General features: G+C 44.9%; 1 protein-coding gene across 1 annotated transcript in view; it reads left to right on the forward strand.

Moving 5' to 3' along the window:
• Window positions 1-22,446, forward strand: part of CPA (Subunits of heterodimeric actin filament capping protein Capz superfamily) — a 99,949-nt gene that overhangs the window by 55,981 nt on the left and 21,522 nt on the right. Inside the window, exons 4-6 of the mRNA XM_087372031.1 lie at window positions 1,593-1,657; window positions 6,202-6,360; window positions 6,495-6,573. Coding sequence (XP_087228157.1) covers window positions 1,593-1,657; window positions 6,202-6,360; window positions 6,495-6,573 — 303 coding nt within the window. The remainder of the gene's footprint in view (window positions 1-1,592; window positions 1,658-6,201; window positions 6,361-6,494; window positions 6,574-22,446) is intronic.

Here is a 22,446-nt window from a genome sequence, read left to right on the forward strand (position 1 = left end):
CATTGACATAGTCCCATAAATTGCGAGAAATCAGAATATTGTGTACCATGAAACTCCAGAGGGAGTAGTTGGTACCATCCAACTTGTCTTCTTGTGAAAGACCACCGAACTGGAACTCATTCTGATTTTGATGGGCCATATCTGAGAAAAAGATTGAAGTAGATACAAAGCTGAATTCCCTTATTGGGAATGAAATGCACAACTCCCAAAAAACACAGCCAAGCACGGGCTGTAAATGCAACTTAGATTTTTGTACTTGCACTGTCAAAAATCTGTCCAAGCATAAAAAACTCTCCAAAATCTGCCAAAAGTGCTTCAAACACTCCAAGAAAGGCAGTATGAACTGAATACTCCAAAAATTGCTCTCCCAACACAAAAGCCCCAAAATAGGCCTGAAATTGCAACCGGAAAGGGGCAAATTGAACAAAAGCCCCAAATGTTGCAAGAATTGCCCTCTGTCTGCAAAAGCCCCAAATTTTACTGCAAAATTGCAGTGTAATCACAAAATCCCCAATTTTCTTCAAGAAATTGTACTGCAGAACTGAAAGCCCCAAATTTCAGACAAAATCTGCAATTTTTGCTCCAAGTGTAGCTCCGAAACTACACAATGATTGCAATGTCTGCAACATACAAAATGCCCCAAATGTACTCCCAGAATACTGAGCCAAACAATGGCTGTCTGCAAACAATGCCTGCAGAAATAAAACTCTACACTGAAGACCGGCAATGGAAGGGTATGGATTGTGAGCTGACAGTACGGATCTGTCAGTGTACGGTCCTGTATGGATGACCGTACGAATGTACGGACTGCAGACGACAGAAGCTGTACGGATGATGAGGTACGACGTACGGACGATGATGTACAGCGAGCAGATCTGCACGGCGCTGTACGGCGCAGATCTGTACGGTGCAGTACGGCAGAGTAGTACGCTGTACGGAAATATGTCCTGTACGAAAACAGGTACGAATACTAGTGACAAAACCTTAGTAGTCACTAACCATAGTTAGTAACTAACTGCGGTTAGGGGGAAAAACCTCTTAAAGAGGGAAAAGTGCCCCTAACTAGCTTATTATATTACATGGTCACTGCTGAATTATATCTATAATTCTAACAGCATACGGGCTGGTGTCGCTGATGAGGCTGCAATATCAGAGTACGAGGGCTTGCTGACTGGTGTGGTGGCGAATTGCTTCATCTTAGGGAAAAAGGGGGACTCCATAACGGTAGCGTGTGCAATCTATGGACCCTTTAGCTGAAGCTAACCCCTCAAACTGGGCCAAGGGATGAGAACAGTTAGAGGTGTATTAGATCTCTCCCCTTCTGCTCTGCTCTGGATGTGCCCTGGACAAAAAGGCTGCTTTGCTCCTGTACGGGTGGCGGCGGCGGCTGTATGATGAAGGCTGAAGGCAGCTGTACGGCCTGTACGGGAGGCTGAGGGACTAGGTGTGAGAGAGAGAGAGAGAGAGAGAGAGAGAGAGAGAGAGAGAGAGCATTGAAGGGGGATTAGTAGTCATCATGTGGGTGCATTTTAGATTTCCGATCTGTCTAGAAGGATATATTTTTATTTATTTTTATCTTTCCTTTTTTGCAGGTCTGTACGGGAGTCAGACCTGCAGCTGATAATGAATTGCCATCCACATATGTAGAGGAATATCGGTGAGTATTTTAGTGGGTATTTTAGTGGGCCTCAAGAGGAGTGAGGAATTGTTAATTTATGAGTATGATGTTTATTTACTTGTAATTTGATCTATTACTGTTGTGTAAACACGACATATTTTTTGGTTGTAAGAAAATGGCCATGCATTTGGTCAAGGTTAGCATGTTTTGTGTGTGCTTTGAAGGGCTAGTTTTTAATGTGGCATATATAGTATTGGTAGAATAATTTATTATACTTTGTTTAAATATTGTAGCTCTTAACTTAAATAGTGAAAGTCAATACAACTTAGAAGACAAAACAAAAGGATGAATAAGTAAGAAACAATGAGCAAAGCGAAAAATAATGCCTTTACAATTATGTTTTAACAAAGTCTAAATCGTGGGAGTCAGTTACCCACAACCGTCTTGAACATATGTACCAAGAAATGAGTACATGAATGAAACACACACATGTGTGTGTGAGAGAGAGAGAGAGAGAGAGAGAGAATTTATTAAAGTCGGCTAAAGACCGATGGTCTATGAGGCTGAAGAAAAACCAACTACAATGAAAAGAGGTAGGGCCACTAAAAAACGACAACCCATATTCAAGGTTGGTGTCCGAGATGAGAAAATAAATACATTGTGTTGCTGCATGGCGAGAGAGAGAATAAACAGTGTCCCGTCTTGGTACAATCCTTTAGACACCCTCCGAGCAAATGGATCAAGGTCGTCCTTCAGCAAGGTCCTTGTCTTCAAGCTCCACTTCCGAGAACTTCCATCAGGGATCTGATACCATGTTAGATAAGTGAACTCTCGCACAAATGGTATCCCGCAGCAGCGGAAGATTGATAGTTAGCCCAAGAATTACACACACAGTTTTTCACCATGGAATCAATGCTTCATCAAGTGTGTGTACTTCACAACATTCATGTGTATGTGTAGACTAGCAAATAAACTGGGCTCAGAGACAAATATAGAAGCAACACTTTATATTTCCATCCGTCCACAATGGACATGATACAATACCAAAAAGTTCTCCTACTAAATGCCTAGCATCTCTAGATCTCTGAGCCCATGTGCTCTATTGAGCGTATGTAGACTCTCTGTCCAAAGGATCCCTCCACCTTGCTTGTCCGGAACCTCAGCCTTGGTGGGCACCTCCTTCAAGCTTAGTCTGCAGCTCTTCGGCCCTCCTCTCTCCTTCTGGATGAGGCCCACAAAATGCTGGTCTACTGCTCCTTGCTGCTCCTTGGAAGGCTGCTCCAAGTGATATGTAGTGGGGGCCCAAGTGCCCCCTTTTATAGCCCCAAAGGGACCTGCAAAATGGCCGACCCAGCAGGGGGATTAACTGACCCCCCTCTGATCGACTTGGTTGGCTGGACCAACCCTAACCAGCCGACCTTCTGGTCCGCCTGGTTGGCTGGCTCCATGCCTTATATAAGGGGCTTCCCTCGCCCCTCGTGTGCTACTGCCAAGGCCTTGTTGGAGGCCGTACACCTGCCCACAGACCCCCGCCATGCTGTGCCATCTGCAGGCCCTGTTGCAGGCCGTAGGTACAGCTGCTGACAGACTCCCACCACATAGGCGCCTCTGCCCTGGGATTCTCATATCAGGCCAGATCCATGCCACAAGGGCTCGCTATCTACTTTCTCCATCAGTTCCATCTGATGCAGCCATCTTGTCTCCCGGTATGTCTCTCTTCTTTGTAAGATCCCTGCCCCCATGGTAGCCATGATGCTGCCCATGTGGCTATCTCACCCCCAATGCCCTCCTCATATGGGGGCCAGACGGGGAGGTGACCTCTTAATTTCCAACGTTATAGGGGTCACACTATCAAGGAAAACCTAGCCGTCTAAGGCCTACAAACTTTTATATTTAGACCTAAAGCTGCAGAGCAAAGCCATATTGGTCCGCTCTACATCTAGGAGCTATACTCACTCTCCATTCATAAAATCCTCAACATCTCAAATGATCACAAGATGAAACAGATTTTCATAGAGCCTCTATTTTGGTGTTTATAATGATTAGTGATAAAGGCCTTCAAGTTGAAAGACAATTAGGCTCTTTGGGATAGACTTGTCACCTTTTTGTAGGCAGTTCGGGGTTCTTAGAACGGCACCTCCACCAGCATCTCGATTGATAGTCAGATCATCCCTTTATTTATGTTCTTGCTCTTAGGTTGTCTATTCAAAGAGCCATCACAAACTTGAGACATGTATTGGGGCCTTTTTATTTCCACTATGGATGCAACCACACCATCCGCAGTAGAACCCTATCTGTGTTGTTAGCTCTTGTAGTCATGGATCTTGGAATGGACCGTTGGAGCAGCATTTCCTTCAAGATTTGCTTGTGGAACACGTGTGGAACATCTTCATGGTGGAGCACAACACCTATGCAATGCATGTGGAAAGTTGACGCATGTTGGTATGTTCATCAACAAAACAAAACGCTCAAACAAGTTTTCAAATGTCAAGGTGGTCTCACTAGGCATATCTTCATATGATAGTTTTTTAGATCTTGGCTAATGAGCCCTCCTTGTTTTACATTCAGCTTGATAATTGCCTCAAGGCCTTTCTATGTTGCCTCATTTTTGCATGCCATTTGATAGCACATAATCACAATATCACACCCTCTCTCTCTCTCTCTCTCTCTCTCTCTCTCTCTCTCTCATGCATGGCTAGCAAGCCCGCCCTTTTGCTTGATGATTATTGCCCCAAGGTCTATTCCAACTTGCCTCATTTTTGCATGCTGTTTGACCCTGGATAAACAACTTCGATGATAATTATTTAGGCCCACCATGGAATTGAGGCACTTATGAGTAGAGCCTGGAGGCACCCATGTAAAATCAAGGGTTTGGAATATCCTCTTGGCCAGTAAAGAAAGTGATGCAAATTTGGAGTTTGGGCAAGGACATTTCAAAGTGCCTTGGCTCCTAGAGTCCAAGTCGTTCTCATAACGAGAAAGAGGTAAGAAGCTTAGCGAGCCACCATGTCTGACCAACATTCAAACCTTGAAAGAGTCGCTCATGCTTTCACCAACAAAATACTATATTGGTGCAACAAGAATGTAGGCTTGTAACCCACTAGACCCATGAGTATGATTGAAACCATGTTGAAAGTCCTTGAGCACTAGGTAGGACCACTCAACTTTGTGATAGGCCTTCTCAAATGCCTTTGTAAACTTTTGGCCAAATTCGATAATGTGTGAAAAATGAAAATTATATGAAAGATGCTATAGTTTAAGATAGAATCTATCTATGCACATGGATAGTTTCGTTTTGCAGCTAGGTATTGAATTAGAATATTGTGAGCCATGCGAAGGAGTGTCTTATCATTCCTTTTAGGGACGAGGGTGATTAAACCATAGAGCAACTCGTAGGCTAAGGATTGTTAGTGTAGGCCCTTTGAAAAAGCCAGAAGTAAGGGAGGACCAGTTCTTAGAAGTGTTGAAGAATAATGAAGAATGCCCCACCGTTATTGGGTTAGTGTTGAATGATAGAGATTGCCTCATCAAGCTCATCCAAAAGCATGAGGAATTACAAGCATCTAAGGTATGAGCCGCAACATTTTTAGACCTCGAGGCTTGGAAGATGGCAAGAAATGACTTTAATGGCCCAATTGCCACTAGTATCTAATGGTTTCGCATGTAACTTTCTCTTATGGGAGTTAGTTCCATGATGCAAATTGGTTTGTAAGACCCTTTCGTCTTAACACATTCTTGAATTGGAGGGAACGTACATGGGTAGCTAAGGACCTCTTCTGTTGATGGTTGGCCCTGCCGCGATCATGGATGCTCAATCAAATAGGCTTCAAAGAAGACCATATTGAGCTTACTTGACATTGTAAAAGCATGTAAATATATTACAGATCTTATGTATATGAGAAACTGTGTACGGTTTTGCTGTGATCATGCTATTGAATTACAATGTTGTACAAATAATCCTTGACCATGAGGACTGGTCCTACGAGATCAATTAACATGCCTTGGAGTGCCGAAGGGGTTAGTCCATGGCATAGATGATTGCCAGCATGACAGCTTGGCACATTTGAGTGGGAGGTTATGGCTATGATGGGTGTCCTGAAGAGCAGGCCGGTAGCCTCCATTGTAGGAATATGTCCGGACTTTGTCTACACCGTATGCTCCATACGGGAGCAAGGGCAACTGGCTTATAGGACACTTGTCCATTGTGAATATCTTGGTAAGACCTGGCACACAGGCATTCTTTACATAAATCGAGGCATCCAGAGGTTATATAAGCCACTTATTTTCCTCCTATCAGCTGTGGCTGCTCCTGCTTGTAGTGAACCACCACAAGGGGCTGGCCCAAATACGCTCTTGTGGATAAAAGTAATGCCTTTTAAGCTTCATTGAGAACTACTTTTGTTGGCCCCCAAACATACATACATACATACATATGTCAATGCATGCATGTGCAAATGTGGGCAGCCACTATTCAAGCTCTAACAAAGTAACATTTCCTTCTGATTTTCATGTCTTCGATCGTAGAATTTTTACTTTCCTGCACTTATCGTTGTATTGAAGCTTGGAATTTCTTATTTTGGCAGTGCTGCTATTGATGCCGAAGTGCTCAGATATGTAGAAGAAGCATTTCCACGAGGAGATTGTGCAGTCTATGCTACATGTGGAAAAGATGTGGACGATGCACAAACATTTGAGCTGACAGTGGTCATTTCTTCAGCTAAAATTAGTCCTCAAAACTTCTGGTAGTCATGATATAATTCTGTTAGCCACATTCATTGATGTTGCAAATAGGTGCAAAGCTGTTATTGTTTTTTAAATTTGGGTAGTCATTCTCATATTCTGTAAGTCTAATGCTGAAAAGTTGTTTAAATTTCAGTAATGGACGGTGGCGTTCAGTCTGGGGGATTCAGTTTTACGGGGACATGCAGACAGTAGAGCTGAAAGGTCATATAAAAGTAGGTATGCTAGGCCTTTGTTTCACTTTTGCAATCAAGGCTACGTATACAGATTTACCCAGTCCTTGCTAAGTCTGCTGGGAGCTGCGAAGAGTGTGCCATGTTTAGTGTTCCTTGAATTTATTATCACAGCAAGTTGAAAGCTGTTGTACATAAAGGCTTAGCAGCAATCTCTTTCATGCCTGACATATTTTGGTCCAATTATGTTTTTGTATAATCTACCTGCAGTTTCCTCTAGTGTTATAGCGTGTATTTTTTCTTGGTACATCTTTTTGTGCTTAGTAACTTTGAGTAGTAACGACGTACTTAAACTTATTTGCACTGCATGTTTTGTCTTTGTCGCAACTCTATCTTCAAAGATGTATTTACTTTCAAACTGTCCAATCCTTTGCAAAGAAAACACAACTTTTGTTTGTTGCATTGCCTTGGAACATCATGTGTGGGAGTGTTCCCTCTGTAGCCCACACAAGCTGCTTTTTGCGAATTGGATTTTTTTGGATTGCGAATTGGATTTTTTTGGAGAGAGTATGATCATTGCAGAAACTCTGGTCATGAGCCTATTAAATTGGTCTCTCTCCTGCTGATTCTCTTTTTTGGGAGAGCATTTTGATTGTCCGTGGTCGTCCCTATGAAGCATTTTCAATATAAGAGCTTTTGCAGAAAACAGCTTGATGGGGCTATGTCTTCCTATCTTGTTTCTGGGTCTTATTATTATTTAATTAGTCAATGTGTTTACAATCTCAGCCAAGAAAAGAGCAAGTAGAGGGATGACTTGTTTAGAAGGAAGTATTGGAAAACACAATGGGTATTTTCCTTATGTACATCTGCATTTCTACATATACAGCCAAATTCTCGTGGAAATGAACAAGCATTGAGAGACAACACGAGATGAACACAGCATGCCGAGACATACGATATACAACTGCACAAAAAACCACTGGGTTGCTTTAAAAAAAAAGAGGGGGGGGGGGGGGGGGGAGGCTCACATCAAAAGGCAACCACACATAGGAAACATAAACATAGAAATTCCTTCCCATCCATCATTCCATGGTTTAAGGCAATGGACAATGGGCAAGTAAACATGATAGAAAGCTGCTCTATCATATCTGATCCCTCATGAATCATCATATAAATGAGAACTTGAGAATGGATGAACATGAGAGGCTATTGTAATGAAGGCCAAAGCTGGTCAAGTTAGTACTTGGGGGTGTTTGCAAGATAGATGTGTCAAAAAGGGGATAAGGAGGTACTATATAAGTACCCTCCCCTCATTTCCAATGGATGTTTTGATGTAACACCTTATCCTGATCTAGTCCCTTCTAGCTCCTCTCTCTCTCTCTCTCTCTCTCTCTCTCTCTCTCTCATCGTACACAGGACACCAGAGACAGAGGAGCATTTCATCTTCAGGTGTCTTGTGTACTATGAGATCCGAGGACGTTTCCACTGCCTCTTCAGAGATAGTTATGGGATTTTAGCCCATTTCCTCTCCTACCCAGACCAGCGGTGTTTGGCAAGTTTCATTCATGAGGCACTTAGGCATTGTGAGACGATACTCTGAGCACGGAGACAGGAGCAGACTTCTTCCTCGGTTGATCCCTCTCAAAGCTCTATCACGGAGTTCTTTGAGCTAGATCACATGGACCCCAACGAGACGAGGCCTCGACATGACCGTGACCCGAAACCCGTGACCCGACAGCTCAGACATAGGGTCGACACGTAGATCACACTTGGAGACATCCCCTCCTTGTTTAGAGTTGGAGCCCGACCGACGGGGGCCACAGTAGCCCTGGTTAGACGTAGAGCTACGACCAAGAGTGACCGTGGCACTGTTTGCCGTAGGGCTACAGCCAGGATACTCCAGCGGGCAACGTCCGATCACAAAGTTTCTACTGGGTGTTGGAAGCAATGGAAGCAAAAAAATGGAAGCACAAAGGAGAAAAACGAGATGTTGTAATGGGTTGCTGCAAAACTGAAGTGTGGAGGCTCAAGGGAGAGCCAACATAACAAAACCCTAGGGCTAACTGTCCTAACTGGACTAAGTGTCCTAACTGACCTAGATGGTACATAAACTAACTGTGCCAATAGTTCTAGCTGACTAATCATAGTATGGGCTGAAGTATCTTGGACATGGCTCAGGATACCTAAATATCTAGTGTCATGGTTGCACATGTTCGTCCCGTAGGGATATAGCAACCTATGACTGTACAGAGTACAACAAATCAAGTTACAAAAGTTACTAAGTTTAAAGCTTGCCGAAAAGCCTCAAACTTAGGTCAAGGTAGAGCCTTCGTAAAAAGATATGCCAATTTGTCTTCTGTGGGAATGTAAGACAACTCAATATCACCTGTTGATAATCGCTCTTTGACATAGTGATAGTGAACCTCAATGTGCTTTGTGTGAGCATGGAAAACTGGATTCCATGCAATAGCCAAAGCACTCTGACGTGAAGATGACGGTAGGAGCAGCCTAGCATGCACAAAGATCTGCAAGAAGCTTCCGAAGCCAAACACACTCCACTGTAGCTGTAAAAGCTGCTCTGTACTCAGCTTCACAGCTAAAAGTAGCAACTGTACTTTGCTTCTTGATAAACCAAGAAACACATGAAGTACCAAGCATAAAACAGCTGCCAATATGTGACACACGAGTGTCAGAACAACCAGCCCAATCACTATCAATGAATCCATGCATGACAAGTGAAGTATCAACCCCATAAAGAAGACCTAAATGTTGAGTGGCTTTAAGATATCTGAAAACACGCTTCACGGCATGCCAATGGTGCATAGATGGGCTGTGCATATATATGCTCAACTGTGAGACAACATACTGTAGATCAGGTCTCGTATGGCATAGGTAAATCAAACAACCAACTGCCTGCTGATAGAAAGTGACATCACATGTACCATTGCCATCCTCAGAAGAGAAGCGAAAACCAATCTCTAATGGTGTGGATATCTTGCAATCCTCAAACTGAAAATGCTGCAAAAGCTGTCCAATGTACTTGGATTGTGACATCAAAATGCCCCCCTCACCGCTAGCAAATTGGATGCTTAGATAGTAGTGCAGAAGACCAAGATCAAACATAGCAAATGTCTGCTGCAAATCAATTTTAAAATCTGCAAGTTGCTGAGCATGTGTCCCAGTCACAAGCATGTCATCCACATAAAGGACTAAAACCGGCAAATCTGTCCCACGCTTGCGGATGTAAAGGGTAGCCTCTGTAGGGCTGTTCTGAAAGCCAAGTGTGAGCAAATGAGTATGAATTCTCGAATACCAAGCCCGAGGTGCTTCAATCCATAGAGGGCCTTTTTCAAGAGGCATACCTTGCTTTAAGAACCTTCAACCTCAAAGCCAAGAGGTTGGGAAACATAGACCTCTTTCTGCAAATGCCCGTGAAGGAAAGCTGTCTTAATATCAAGCTGATGTATCTACCAATGAAAGTGGGTAGCAAAGGCAATTACAATACGAATAGTAGTGATCCTAGAAGTGGGAGCAAAAGTCTTCTTAAAGTCAATGCCATGTTGCTAAGCATAGCCCCTAGCAACAAGACAGGCTTTGTAACGGTCCACTGAACCATCAGCTTTTCGTTTGATTTTGTGAACCCACTTAGTTCCAATGGCATTCTTGCCATGAGGCAAATCACACAACTCCCAAGTGTTATTTTGATGGATAGAATCCAATTCAGCTTGCATGGCCTTCATCCAACAATCATTCTGAAAGGCATCTTGATGACATAAAGGCTCTTCATTGCATGCTGTAGCAACCAAAGCATAAGCAACAAAACTAGCATGCTCTTTCTGGACAGCTGCTCTCGTACGGGCTGGTAGAGGAGTATCTTGTTTGCCATCTTTTAATGTGTCAAAGAGCCAACGGGGTACCTTTTTGGGCTCTTGAATTTCTGCTCTTTCTTGGTCAAGAGCCCTGTGCAAATGATCCTGATCAATGATAGGCATATCAGGCTGAATTTCTGGCTGCACATGTGGCTGCAAATGACCAACAGATGGAGGAGGTACAACCTCAGATGGAACATCATCGCGAGCATCGGATGGAAACGAAGGCATCAAGCTGTCAAATATGTCGGGGGCAGCAACAGTGGGCTGTTTTTGACAGTCCAGCAAAGGCATAGTGGAAGATTCATTAAACACAACATCCCGACTGACAAAACACTTGCCTGTGCGGGGCTGACATAGCTTATAGCCCTTGCTCTCTGAACTATACCCAAGAAAAATGCACTTAACAGCTTTATCATCCAACTTAGTGTGTTTCTGTGAAGGCACATGAGCATAAGCTAAGCATCCAAAAGTCCTCATGTGGGAAATGCGAGGCTTACGACCCGTCCAAGCCTCAAAAGGTGTGATAGTCTCCAATGCCTTTGTAGGACATCTATTCAAGACGTAATTTGCACACATGACCGCATCCAACCACAACTTATTAGGCATATGTTTGCCTTTCAACATGCATCTGGCCATTTCCATCACTGATCTATTCTTCTCACCCCCCCTGTCTGTATTAAGGTGAGCAATGTGCAGCCCACTCTCATTCTCAACCAAGGCAATAAAGTGCTTGAAGCATGAAGAAACTTCAGATTTGGATTTCAATGCGAAAATCCAAGTGTACCTGGTGAAATCATCAATAAAAGTAACAAAATAGTAGAACCCCCCAAGAGCTGCAACCGTCATGGGTCCACAAACATCACTATGAACCAGATAAAGCTTGCGTGAAGCACCAACTCTCCCATCCTTGGGAAACGCAGCACGGTGCATCTTACCAAGCAAGCATGGTTCACAAACATGTTTGGTAGGCATATGCATTTTGGGAAGAACCACAACCATATCTTCCTTATATAACTTTACTAGGGCTCCAAAATTGAGGTGTCAAAACCTCTCATGCCACAAAGGAGTATCTGCTATGGTAGAATCAAGAGCAAAGGCATGTGCATCGACAAGTGCAGCATCATCATCTAAACATGTGTCATAAGCATCAAGTCTATAAAGACCTCTAGACAATGTGCCATTCAAGACCATGGTAAAGGCATGTGTAGCATCATACACTGCACACCTCACACCATCAAAAAGAACCTAAAAGCCACATGTAGCAATGGCTGAACTAGAAATGAGGTTCTTACGAATGCCTGGAACATAAAGCACATGCTCTAGAGTAACAATACCACTAGAGACAGAAGTAAGAGCAACTTGCCCAATACCTTTCACGGTATATGATGCATTATTGGCACATGTGACACTGCCCCCCTGAGATGTAAGCTCCAATGAGCTGAATAACTTCTTGCAGGAAGTGGTGTGCTTGCTAGCACCACTATCAAAGAACCAAGCATCACGAACATCTGAAACTACCATACAAGCATCATGAACATCAGGATTATAGTGACATGTAACCAAGAAGGCCCAATGCTGGTCTTGTGCAAATTTAGCGAACTCATGTCGATCTGCTACACTAGAAGAACCAGATACTGTAAGACCAGACTCTTTCTTTTTCTTTTCAGATGCTGTGCGCTTCCTGCATTCAGAAATATCACGCTCAGGTTTCTTGCAATAATTACATCTCTTCTTTGTGTTATCCCCTGAAGAAGAGGCACCATGTGAATGATCAGCAGGGGAATGAGAGGGTCTTCCAGCTAAAACCTTGCCTTTACCTTTGTGTTTGTGATGGGCAGCAAATGCTTGATCACTAGCCATAGAAGCATTGCGATTCACACGACTTTGCTCCTCCTGAAGAAGAAGAAGAATAACTAGCTGGTCAAATGAGAAATGATTGGCATCACCCCCTGCAACCAACGACAATGTAGTAGCAATGCCTTGATATGAATCAGGCAACCCATCAAGGGTATTAGAAACAAGTTGAGAATCAAGCATAATCTCATCAATGTTGGCTAACTGCTGTTTCAAATCCTTCACATTAGTGAGATAGGCATCCATGTTACCACCCTCATCAAGCTTCAAGTCTTTCAACTGCTTGCGGAAATAGGCAACCCTCGCCTCCTCATTCCGCACGTGATACAAAGATGCAAGCTGATCCCATGCTTGCTTAGCTGTCTTGCAAGACCGAATATTAGGGATAATAACCCGTTTCACTGAAAGAGCAATCAAGGCATGTGCTTTGGCATCACGACCATCCCACTGGATTTGCTCCTGTGAAGGAGGCAAAGCATCTGGAGCAGGAGGTGCATGTGTCATAGCAGTAGCATTAGACCCATCACCTGAAGAAGGAGAGGCTGTAGGTGTAGCACCAGAAGTAACAGTGCGTGTAGGCGTGGCCTCAGAATCTGAAACAATATGCCATAGATTCTTGGCAACCAAAACATGCCCCATCATGTATGACCACATGGGATAATTGGTGCCATCAAGCTTGTCATTAGCCCCAATCATTCCAAACAAATCATCTTTGCCACCAGAGCCTGCAACTGACTCTGCTGTCCCAAAGTGTACCTGTTGCAAGAAAAATCCCCAAAGGCAACACAAGGCCTTTCCCAAATGCAAATGAAGCATAAATTGGAAAGAACCAATGCAACAATGGCTTACCCAATGATGTAGCCTGAAAGGACAGCAGTGAACGGCTCTGAATGCGAGCAAATGAGGGTTGGAAATGAGAATTACATCAAAAGAAAGTGCTCCCACGAGGAGGAGAGCACTTAGAAATGGAGAGCAAGAGATCCAATGGAGGAGAACTCGCAGCCCGAGGCAAAGGGATGCCAAATGAGGAAGAATGGGCGCAAGGAGTGGACTCTAGATCACTTCAACACGCTCCAAAAGGCTCCAAACAGCTCCAAAATGCTGGCACGCACTCCAAAACAGCTCCAAAATGCTGAGAAATCCTCAAACTAGCTGGCACGCACCCCGCGAGAGCTAGAGATAGCTCCAAACCGTTGCAATAATCCCCGAACAGCCTGAAATGGAGTCCGTACAGAGCCGTACTGCAGTAAATGCTTCCATACAACAGCTTGACAGTCCCGAAAACAGCCGTATAGGTCACACATGTGGTCGAAATAGGTCCGTATTGACATTAAATGCTCCGTACTGCATTAAATGCAGTTCTAACAGTTCCTCACAGTCCGTACGGCTGTATTTTCTTCACACAAGTGAAGAAGATGCAGCAGGAAAATGCTCCGAATGTGCCTCCCTTCGCGGTAGCTGCTCCAAAATGCGATCTTTTCGCGTCAGAATCAGGTTTTTTTGCGATAGAAGTGCTTGGAGAGGCTTCAAACACTCACGGGTGTGTAGAAACCGGCAAAACCAGCAGGAATGAGGGCTCAAGAGGCTGCCAAACAGCTTGGGAAAGCTGCCAATGGCTGAGGGAATGGGTTCGCGACCTGCTTTGATACCACTGTGTTGGGGTAAAGGCACATTGCCAACCCTTCATTAAAGATAGGACACCTATGACTGTCTTAAGACAGTCATAGGGTAAACCTAATCCTAATAAAACAAATGAGTTTGTGGTGTGGCTCATTACTTCACACCCGCACACCTTGAGTCTTCTCTCTCTCTCACTCTCACTCTCTTGCTCTTCTTCCCCCTTTAGTCCCTTTAACTGGTATCAGAGCCACTATTCCCCTCCACTCCCTAGCCTACCCACCCCCTTCCGTACGGACGTACGTCGAGGGCCGTACTGTCAGCGCCGTACGGCCGTACGTCATCCGTACAGTCGTACGGTCGGGCTCGACTTCGAGCAGCGCCGACACTACAGGGCCCTTCAACGCGGCGCATTGGCGAAGGCGGGCTGCAGGGCGGCAGCGCATCGTGCAGGCAGGGCGAAGGCAGGGCAGCGGGCACGGGCTGTGGCGCGGGCGCGGGCTGTCTAGCAGCTGCGCACATCAGCAGGGCAGCGCCGCGTCACACCAGCAGCTGCACAGCAGCTCTTGGGTGCCGTACGGACTGCCGTACAGTCGTACGGACGCCTCCACCGTACTTGCAGGAAGCTACACCAGGGCAAGATTTTTCGAATTTTTTTTTTCCTTTTCTGGGATTCAGTACACTGCGCAGGTACAGGAAGTACAGCAGCAGATTTTTTTTGGGGAAGAAAAGAGGTGAAAGCGCATTCTGCTCTTCATTCCTCTTGATTCAGGGTCTTTTTCAGTTCACCAAACTGTGTTATCTTGACAGTACAGCAAGTACTTTCATTCATCTCGTGCTTGAGGTGAAGAGAATCACAGTGTGTGGTTGATTGCACAGCTATTTTGTTCTGGGAAGGTAATGCCTTGATTTTGCAAGAGGACATATGCTTTTACTGGGTTTGAATCTCAGTTTACAGGTGAGCAGATCATAGGGCTTTTGCCCGGAAGGTGATGCATTGTATGCCTTGAGGCAGTGTGGTGCCAGAGAGCACACATTTGTCTTGATTTCCGCAGTGTCGAGATGACATTTTCTTGCAGGTCACATTTCTTGTGCCACACTCAGAGAACTTCAGTTGAGCCACGCTTGGCCAGGGCGCATCGAGTTTACTCGGTCCCTAACTGTCCTTCGTTGACAGTGCTCAAAAGGTTCCTCATTGAGTGTTTGTACGTTGGGATCTGTGTATGTCATTTCTACACAGGGCAGTATATGCATTACACTGGTGGATGATTTTGTCAGAGAGATTTTCATATTGCATGCTACCTCAGTGTTGAGGTGTTCTCCACTTGATTCAGGTGTCAGATCAAGGGGCTTTTGCCCAGACTTTGTTTGATAGCACTTGGGTTACCGACAGAGATCTTCAGATGCATTTTCTCCCCTTGGTATAAGGGTGATTGCTTGGGATTTATCCGATTTTCTGTTGCAGGTTTTGTGACAGGCTGAAGTGTCATTTTTTTTTTGGGTGTTTGCCAAGTGGTTTATGCAATTTAACTCAGTGCAATACCTCATCTGAGGTGGGAGAAGTGATCAGTACAGTCAGTACAGCAGTGTTTACAGCAGTGTTTGTGCTTTGTCAGATGATTATGCACTGTTAAGCACTTGTTGAGCAGCTGCAGCAGTCTGAAATTACTGTTTTTATGCCTCTTTGAGCACGGTACAGTGTGTCAGAAGGTACAGTATTTGCAGGGTCATTTACTGTTTTGCTGCAGATTTTCCTGACAGTAAAAACAGCACCATTGAGAGTGCTTCTGGCTCTTGAATAGAGCAGGTTTTTTCTGAGAAGTCAGAATTTTTATTCAGTCCTTTTTACTTCCAGGGAGTCAGGTACTTTCCTTATCTGATATGGCATCAGGGGGAAGTGATTCTTCGATTCTGAACATAAAGAAACTGGAAGGAGCACACAACTATGCATTATGGGCAGAACAGTGCTTGAATGTACTTCTGTTAAAGAAGATTGCTAAGCCCATAAGGGTGAAGGGTGTCAAGCCATCTGACATGGCAGCTGATGACTGGGAAGAGCTTGATTTGTCTGCGAGGGCAGCTATCATGCTCACTATTTCAGACTCTCTTGTGTTCAATGTTCAGGCTGAAAAGACCTCTTATGGTCTATGGCAAAGACTAGAAGAATTGTATGCCCAAAAGAGCTCAGCCAGTAAGGTTTATTGGCTGAAGAAGCTGGTCGATCTTCGCATGAAGGAAGGTACAGCTATGACCTCACACTTGAGTGAGTTCAATGCCATTTTTACACAGCTGATTGCACAGGGGTTGAATCTTGATGAGGAGTTCAAGGCTACTTTCTTGTTGTGTACCCTCCCTGAGAGTTGGGACACTTTCAAGACCACCCTGTCTAATTCAAATGTCACTCTTATATATGCTGATGTAGAGAGCTCTCTCCTCATGGAGGAGATGAGCAGGAAGAATAATGCGGGCAGCAAATCTTCAAATGCTTTGCAGGTACAGGTTTGCAGGTACAGGATAGAGGCAGAACTCAGCAGAAGGGGAGATCTGCTAGTAAATCCAAATCCCGAAGTCAGTCCCGTGGTAAAAAGGATATTGAATGCTTTTATTGTGGCAAAAAGGGACATGTGAAGTCTAAGTGCTTCAAGTTCATACGGGATCAGAAAGCCAAGAAGGCTGAAACAAAGGATGCAGGAAATGCAAGCAAAGGCAAAGGCAAGGCCAAGGCAGATGATTTGGATGCAGTGAATGTTGCAGCAGAGGACAGTGACAGTGACATACATGATGTTTTATGCTCTTCTGCTGTAATAGCACATGCCTTGGTTATTGATGGTCACGACATGCACACCTGGCTCTTGGATTCAGGTGCCTCTTTTCATGTTACTCCTCATAGGGAGTGGTTTACTTCCTACACAGGTACTCATGGAGTTGTTCATCTTGGGAACAACTATGCATGTCAGATTGCAGGGATTGGCAGTATTCAGATAGTATTTCCTGATGGACGCATATTCATGCTTGATGGTGTCCGCCATGTGCCGCAAATCAAGAAAAATCTGATTAGCACTGGCTTATTGGATGACAGTGGTTACCACACCACATTTGGGGATTCCAAATGGGTGATTACTGATAGCCAGACTGTAGTGGCTGAGGGTTTTAAGAGTGATACCTTGTACCCTCTTTATGTTTCCAGTGTGGGTAATCATGTTGTTGCCATAACCGAGCTGCCAAAGGTTTCATTGTGGCATAGCCGGTTGGGACACATGTCTGTTAAAGGAATGCAAGAACTGTCACGTTTGGGTTATCTGCCGCCTCTTTCTTTTTCAGATTTGCCTACTTGTGATCATTGTATATTTGGCAAGCATTCTGGGACTCCTCATAAGAGGAGAACTCCCCAGAATAGAGCACCACTTGATCTAGTGCACACTGATTTGTGTGAGATGCCACAGTTATCACTAGGGGGTGCAAAATATTTTATTACTTTCATTGATGATGCCACACGCAAAGTGTGGGTCTATTTCTTGAAGCATAAGGGAGATGCCTTAGATGCTTTCAAGAAGTTTGTTGCTCAGGTTGAGAATCGGACAGGTCGTAGGCTGAAATGCCTCAAATCCGATAATGGGGGTGAGTATGTGTCACATGCTTTTGTGCAGTTTTGCCAAGCTAAGGGCATTAAACAGGAACTCACAGCCCCTCATAATGCATCTCAAAATGGTGCAAGTGAGCGGATGAATCGAACTATTCAGGAGAAGGTTCGATGTATGTTGTCTTATGCTGCATTACCCCATGGCTTTTGGGCAGAAGCCGTGCAAACAGCAGTTCACATTATTAACAGGTCGCCAAACAAGGCTTTGGAGTTGAAAGTGCCAGAGGAGGTGTGGTCTGGCAAGCCACCTTCATATAAGCACTTACGTGTATTTGGCTGCGAGTGCTTTGCTCATGTACGCAAAGAACTGCGCACCAAACTGGATCCAAAGTCTATCAGATGCATCTTTATGGGTTATTGTGACGAAGGTGAAATGGGGTACAGATTATGGGATCCCGTTAAACGGAAGATTATACGCAGCAATGATGTAATCTTTAAAGAGGATAGTGTACACAAGGAACCCGTGCAACCTGTGGAATACAGGAGGGTTATTTATGATGATGTTGGACAGCAAAGAATGCCCATTTATATGCAGCAGCAGCCTGCTGCAGATCACCCTGTTCAAGAGGGTATACAGGCTGAAAATCAGCCGGATAATTTTGCCAATGATGCACCACTGGATGTGCCAGCAGATGGGGTGTAGAACAGCCAGATATAGTGGTACAGCCACCTGTCATGCATGAAGAACAGGCTGGACAGCAGCCTAATCCGGAACATTTTGTTAGGAGGAGCACCCGTGCACAACGGCCTCCTGCCAGGTTTGTTCCAGGAGCCAATAATGTGGCTGATTTTATCATGCTGACAGATTGTGGTGAGCCTTCCAGCTTCAAGGAAGCTATGGGAAGAACAGAGAAAAAGAAGTGGGAGAAAGCCATGCAGTCAGAAATGGACTCCCTACTTCAGAATGATACATGGGACTTGGTGCAGTTACCTGCAGGCAGAAAGGTTTTGCCATGCAAGTGGGTTTACAAAGTCAAAGTGGATTCAAATGCTTTACCTAGGTATAAGGCCAGATTGGTTGCCAAGGGATTTAAGCAGGAGAAGGGCATTGACTTTGATGAGATCTTTTCCCCTGTAGTCAAGATGACTACTTTGAGAGCAGTGTTGGCTCTTGTTGCTCATGACGACATGGATTTATGTCAGATGGATGTGAAGACAGCCTTTCTTCATGGAGATCTCCATGATGAGATCTATATGAGTCAGCCAGAGGGATATGCTGTTAAAGGGAAAGAGCAGCTTGTGTGTAAGCTCAAGAGGAGCTTGTATGGACTCAAGCAGGCGCCAAGGGAATGGTACAAGAAGTTTGATGCCTTCATGCAGTCCCAAGGGTATCATCGGTGTGAGACCCCAAACGAGCTAAGGATGGCAGTTTGATGTTACTCATTCTATATGTGGATGACATGCTTATTGCCAGTAAATCTCAGCATGAGATTAGTGCTTTGAAGAAACAACTGCATAAGTCTTTTGACATGAAAGACTTGGGTGATGCAAATCATATTCTTGGCATGCGGATTACTCGTGACAGGTCCAAGGGACTTTTGTTTCTGTCACAAAAGGAGTATATTGACAAAGTACTGCAGAGGTTTAAAATGGAGGGGGGGAAGTCTATTAGTACCCCGTTGCCTCCCCATTTAAAACTCAGCAGTAAGGACAGCCCCAGATCAGATGATGATAAGGCTGAAATGGCCAAGGTTCCGTATGCATCTGCAGTTGGATCTTTGATGTATGCCATGGTTGCCACTCGTCCGGATATTGCTTTTGCGGTGGGAGTCATCAGCAGGTATATGGCAAATCCAGGCAAGCGGCACTGGGAAGCAGTGAAAGGTGTCTTGAGGTATCTCAAGGGTACCAAAGACTTGTGCATCTGCTATGGTAGGCAGGATGCATTGGTGCATGGTTTTACAGATTCAGACTATGCAGGGAATGCAGATAACCGGAAGTCTACTACCGGTTATATTTTCACATTTGCAGGAGGTGCTATATCATGGGTGTCTCGGTTGCAGAAATGCGTTGCACTGTCAACCACTGAAGCTGAATATGTTGCAGCCACTGAGGCCTGCAAGGAAGCAATATGGCTTACTCGGCTGGTGGGAGATTTGGGCATTACAGGAGATATGCCAGTTTTGCATTGTGATAGTCAGAGTGCTATCATGTTGGCAAAGAATCCGGTCTTTCATCAGAAGACCAAGCACATAGAAGTGAAATATCATTTCATCAGAGAGGTACTGGAAGACAAGCGACTTGAGCTTGTGAAGGTGCATACTGATGATAATCCTGCAAATTTGCTCACTAAGAGCTTGCCTACAGAGCGGTTTGCACATTGCCGCCACATCATGGGATTAGGATGAGACCATTCTTATTTTATGGTCTTGTATACAGTAACTGTATATTGCTGTAATTTTTATTCTTTTCTCCCCTTTTGGCACATTGGCCTTTAGGTGGGAGGTTGTTGGGGTAAAGGCACATTGCCAACCCTTCATTAAAGATAGGACACCTATGACTGTCTTAAGACAGTCATAGGGTAAACCTAATCCTAATAAAACAAATGAGTTTGTGGTGTGGCTCATTACTTCACACCCGCACACCTTGAGTCTTCTCTCTCTCTCACTCTCACTCTCTTGCTCTTCTTCCCCCTTCAGTCCCTTTACACTGTTGGGTGTTGGAAGCAATGGAAGCTCAAAAATGGAAGCACAAAGGAGAAAAACGAGACGCTGTAATAGATTGCTGCAAAACTGAAGTGTGGAGGCTCAAGGGAGAGCCAACGTAAAAAACCCTAGGGATAACTGCCCTAATTGGACTAAGTGTCCTAACCGACCTAGATGGTACATAAACTAATTGTACCAATAGTCGTAATTGACTATAACTAGGCCTACAAGGCACATACCAAGGTATAAGTGGCATCTATGGATAGCCCATGAGATGGCCTACAGTTTTTGCCACCATCAGAGCCTCACACACTGACGACCCCCTCCTAGGGCTGACACCCTCGCTCGCTTCCACTCAGAGAGTTGTTCCCTTATATGTGCCGTTGCTGTTATGGGCTGGGTGTTGATGGCCATTTAGTGGCTCTACCCATCAGTTCATTGTATCAGCTTCTTTTAGTCTCATAGATCCTTTTTGGTCTTCTGAAGACTTTATTATTCTTTCTTTCTTTCTTTCTTCCTTCTCTTGATTCTGCCATCTTCTGAAAATCTGCCATGCCATCCTTCACTTCATTGGTATTAGAGCTCTTTCTTGGTCCCTGTACCTCTTTCGCCCTCCCTATGCTCATTTCAGCCCAAGATTATCCTCCATACGATGTCTTCACACCACACTCAATTGCGTGGGTAGGCAAGGGCAACCATCACTTGACGTGACAATGTCAACGTGATAGAAATCCAATGATGGTTTGGGACTCGCATCGGCGTACTTGGCCATGTGGTGTCTTTTGGAGCGCTTACATGGTATGAGAGCAGGTTGGGCTGTGCAGCTGTCGCGTGGCCGTTGTGGCTTCAGATCTGTGCGGTTGTGTGCGCCTTAGGAAGTGGCAACCTGCGGCGGATTGTTTGGTAGATTAGGTGCTGTGCAGAGAGTTGTGATTTGCACAGTGCGCATTAAGTGCAACCTCGCCGTGGAGGGTTGTGATTGACAGCGTGATTTTTAGTGTGACAATGACGGCTGCTTGCATCGGTGGCTTTATCTGGTGGTGACAGCTTTGGTTTGTTGACCCTCGTGCAGTTTGTGGTGTCCTCCGGTTTGTTGGTTGGGCTGGCCTTTGGTTTGGCAATTCACCTTTCAAAGTGCTTAGCCCACGGGGGGTGTTGGAAATGGGCTAACCCCCTTGGGTGCCCCCTTGTGGCTTATGCGGATAATGAATTATGAAGAGCTCTTGGCGCGGCATGATAGGTGTACTGCAAGGGAGAAATCCCACAATACTATGTGCACTAGTGGTGGCCTTGCATATAAGGCCTAAAATCATATCCTTGGGTACCCTTTTGGGGTGTTGAGGAGGATACGTGGCTATGGGGCGATTTGGGACCCGCATGCGGGGTACTTGACCAAGTGGCTCCTTTTGGAGCGCTTACATACCCTCCCCTCACAGTCATATGGCCCCTATGTCCTCCTCATACAATGCCTTCTTCAACTTGCATACCTTGGAAGCGGAACCTAGAACTTGAAAGCCCGGTGGTTGCTCCACATATACCAGGGTCCCGTTCAAGAATGCTGATTTTAGATCCATCAGGATTAGCAGCCATCTCTGATGGGCAGCCAAGGCTATAATAGTCCGAATGGTCAGCATTCGAGATGTAGGAGCAAATGTCTCAGCAAAGTCGAGACCCTCCGACAGAGCGTACCCTTTTACCACCAGCCTAGCTTTGTACTTGTCCAAGCTTCCATCAAACTTGAACTTGAGTTTATACACCCAGCTTGGTACCAATAACCTTTGCCTTGAAAGGTTTGTCCACCAAATCAGAGGTGTCATTCTTTAGAATAGCATTCATCTTTGCCTTCGTGGCAGCTTGCCACTTTGGAGTATCCTTTGCCTCCTCAAAGGATCTAGGCTCGTCGATCTGAGCTACCAGCGTGTAGTGTCCTCGTGGTGCGTTGGGATCTGTGTGGCCCGGAATTGGTCCTAGGTATGTCTGTCACCCGAGAATCTTACAAGGTCTGCAGGTACCACTAGACAACTTCTTATCTGTAGATGGTGTCTTTGGACGTGGCTGTGGTGTGTCTTGCTCTGCATCTAACTCCTAAGACTCTTCAGCTTTCTCCACCTCTGTGATGGTCAATTTGGGTGCTGATGAGGGTGAAACTAAAATTTGCCGAGTCTCCTCCTCCGGCTGAGACTCTGTCTCTTCAAAGACCACGTCCTTGCTAATGAGGATCTTCTTTGTTGCCAGATTGAAGAGACAATTTGCCTTCGACTCTTCACTATACCCGATGAAAATACAC

Source organism: Dipteris shenzhenensis, chromosome 33 (assembly GCF_047967505.1).
Source record: "Dipteris shenzhenensis isolate YYH24624 ecotype China chromosome 33, Dip_SZ_1.0, whole genome shotgun sequence".
Lineage (NCBI taxonomy): Eukaryota > Viridiplantae > Streptophyta > Polypodiopsida > Gleicheniales > Dipteridaceae > Dipteris > Dipteris shenzhenensis.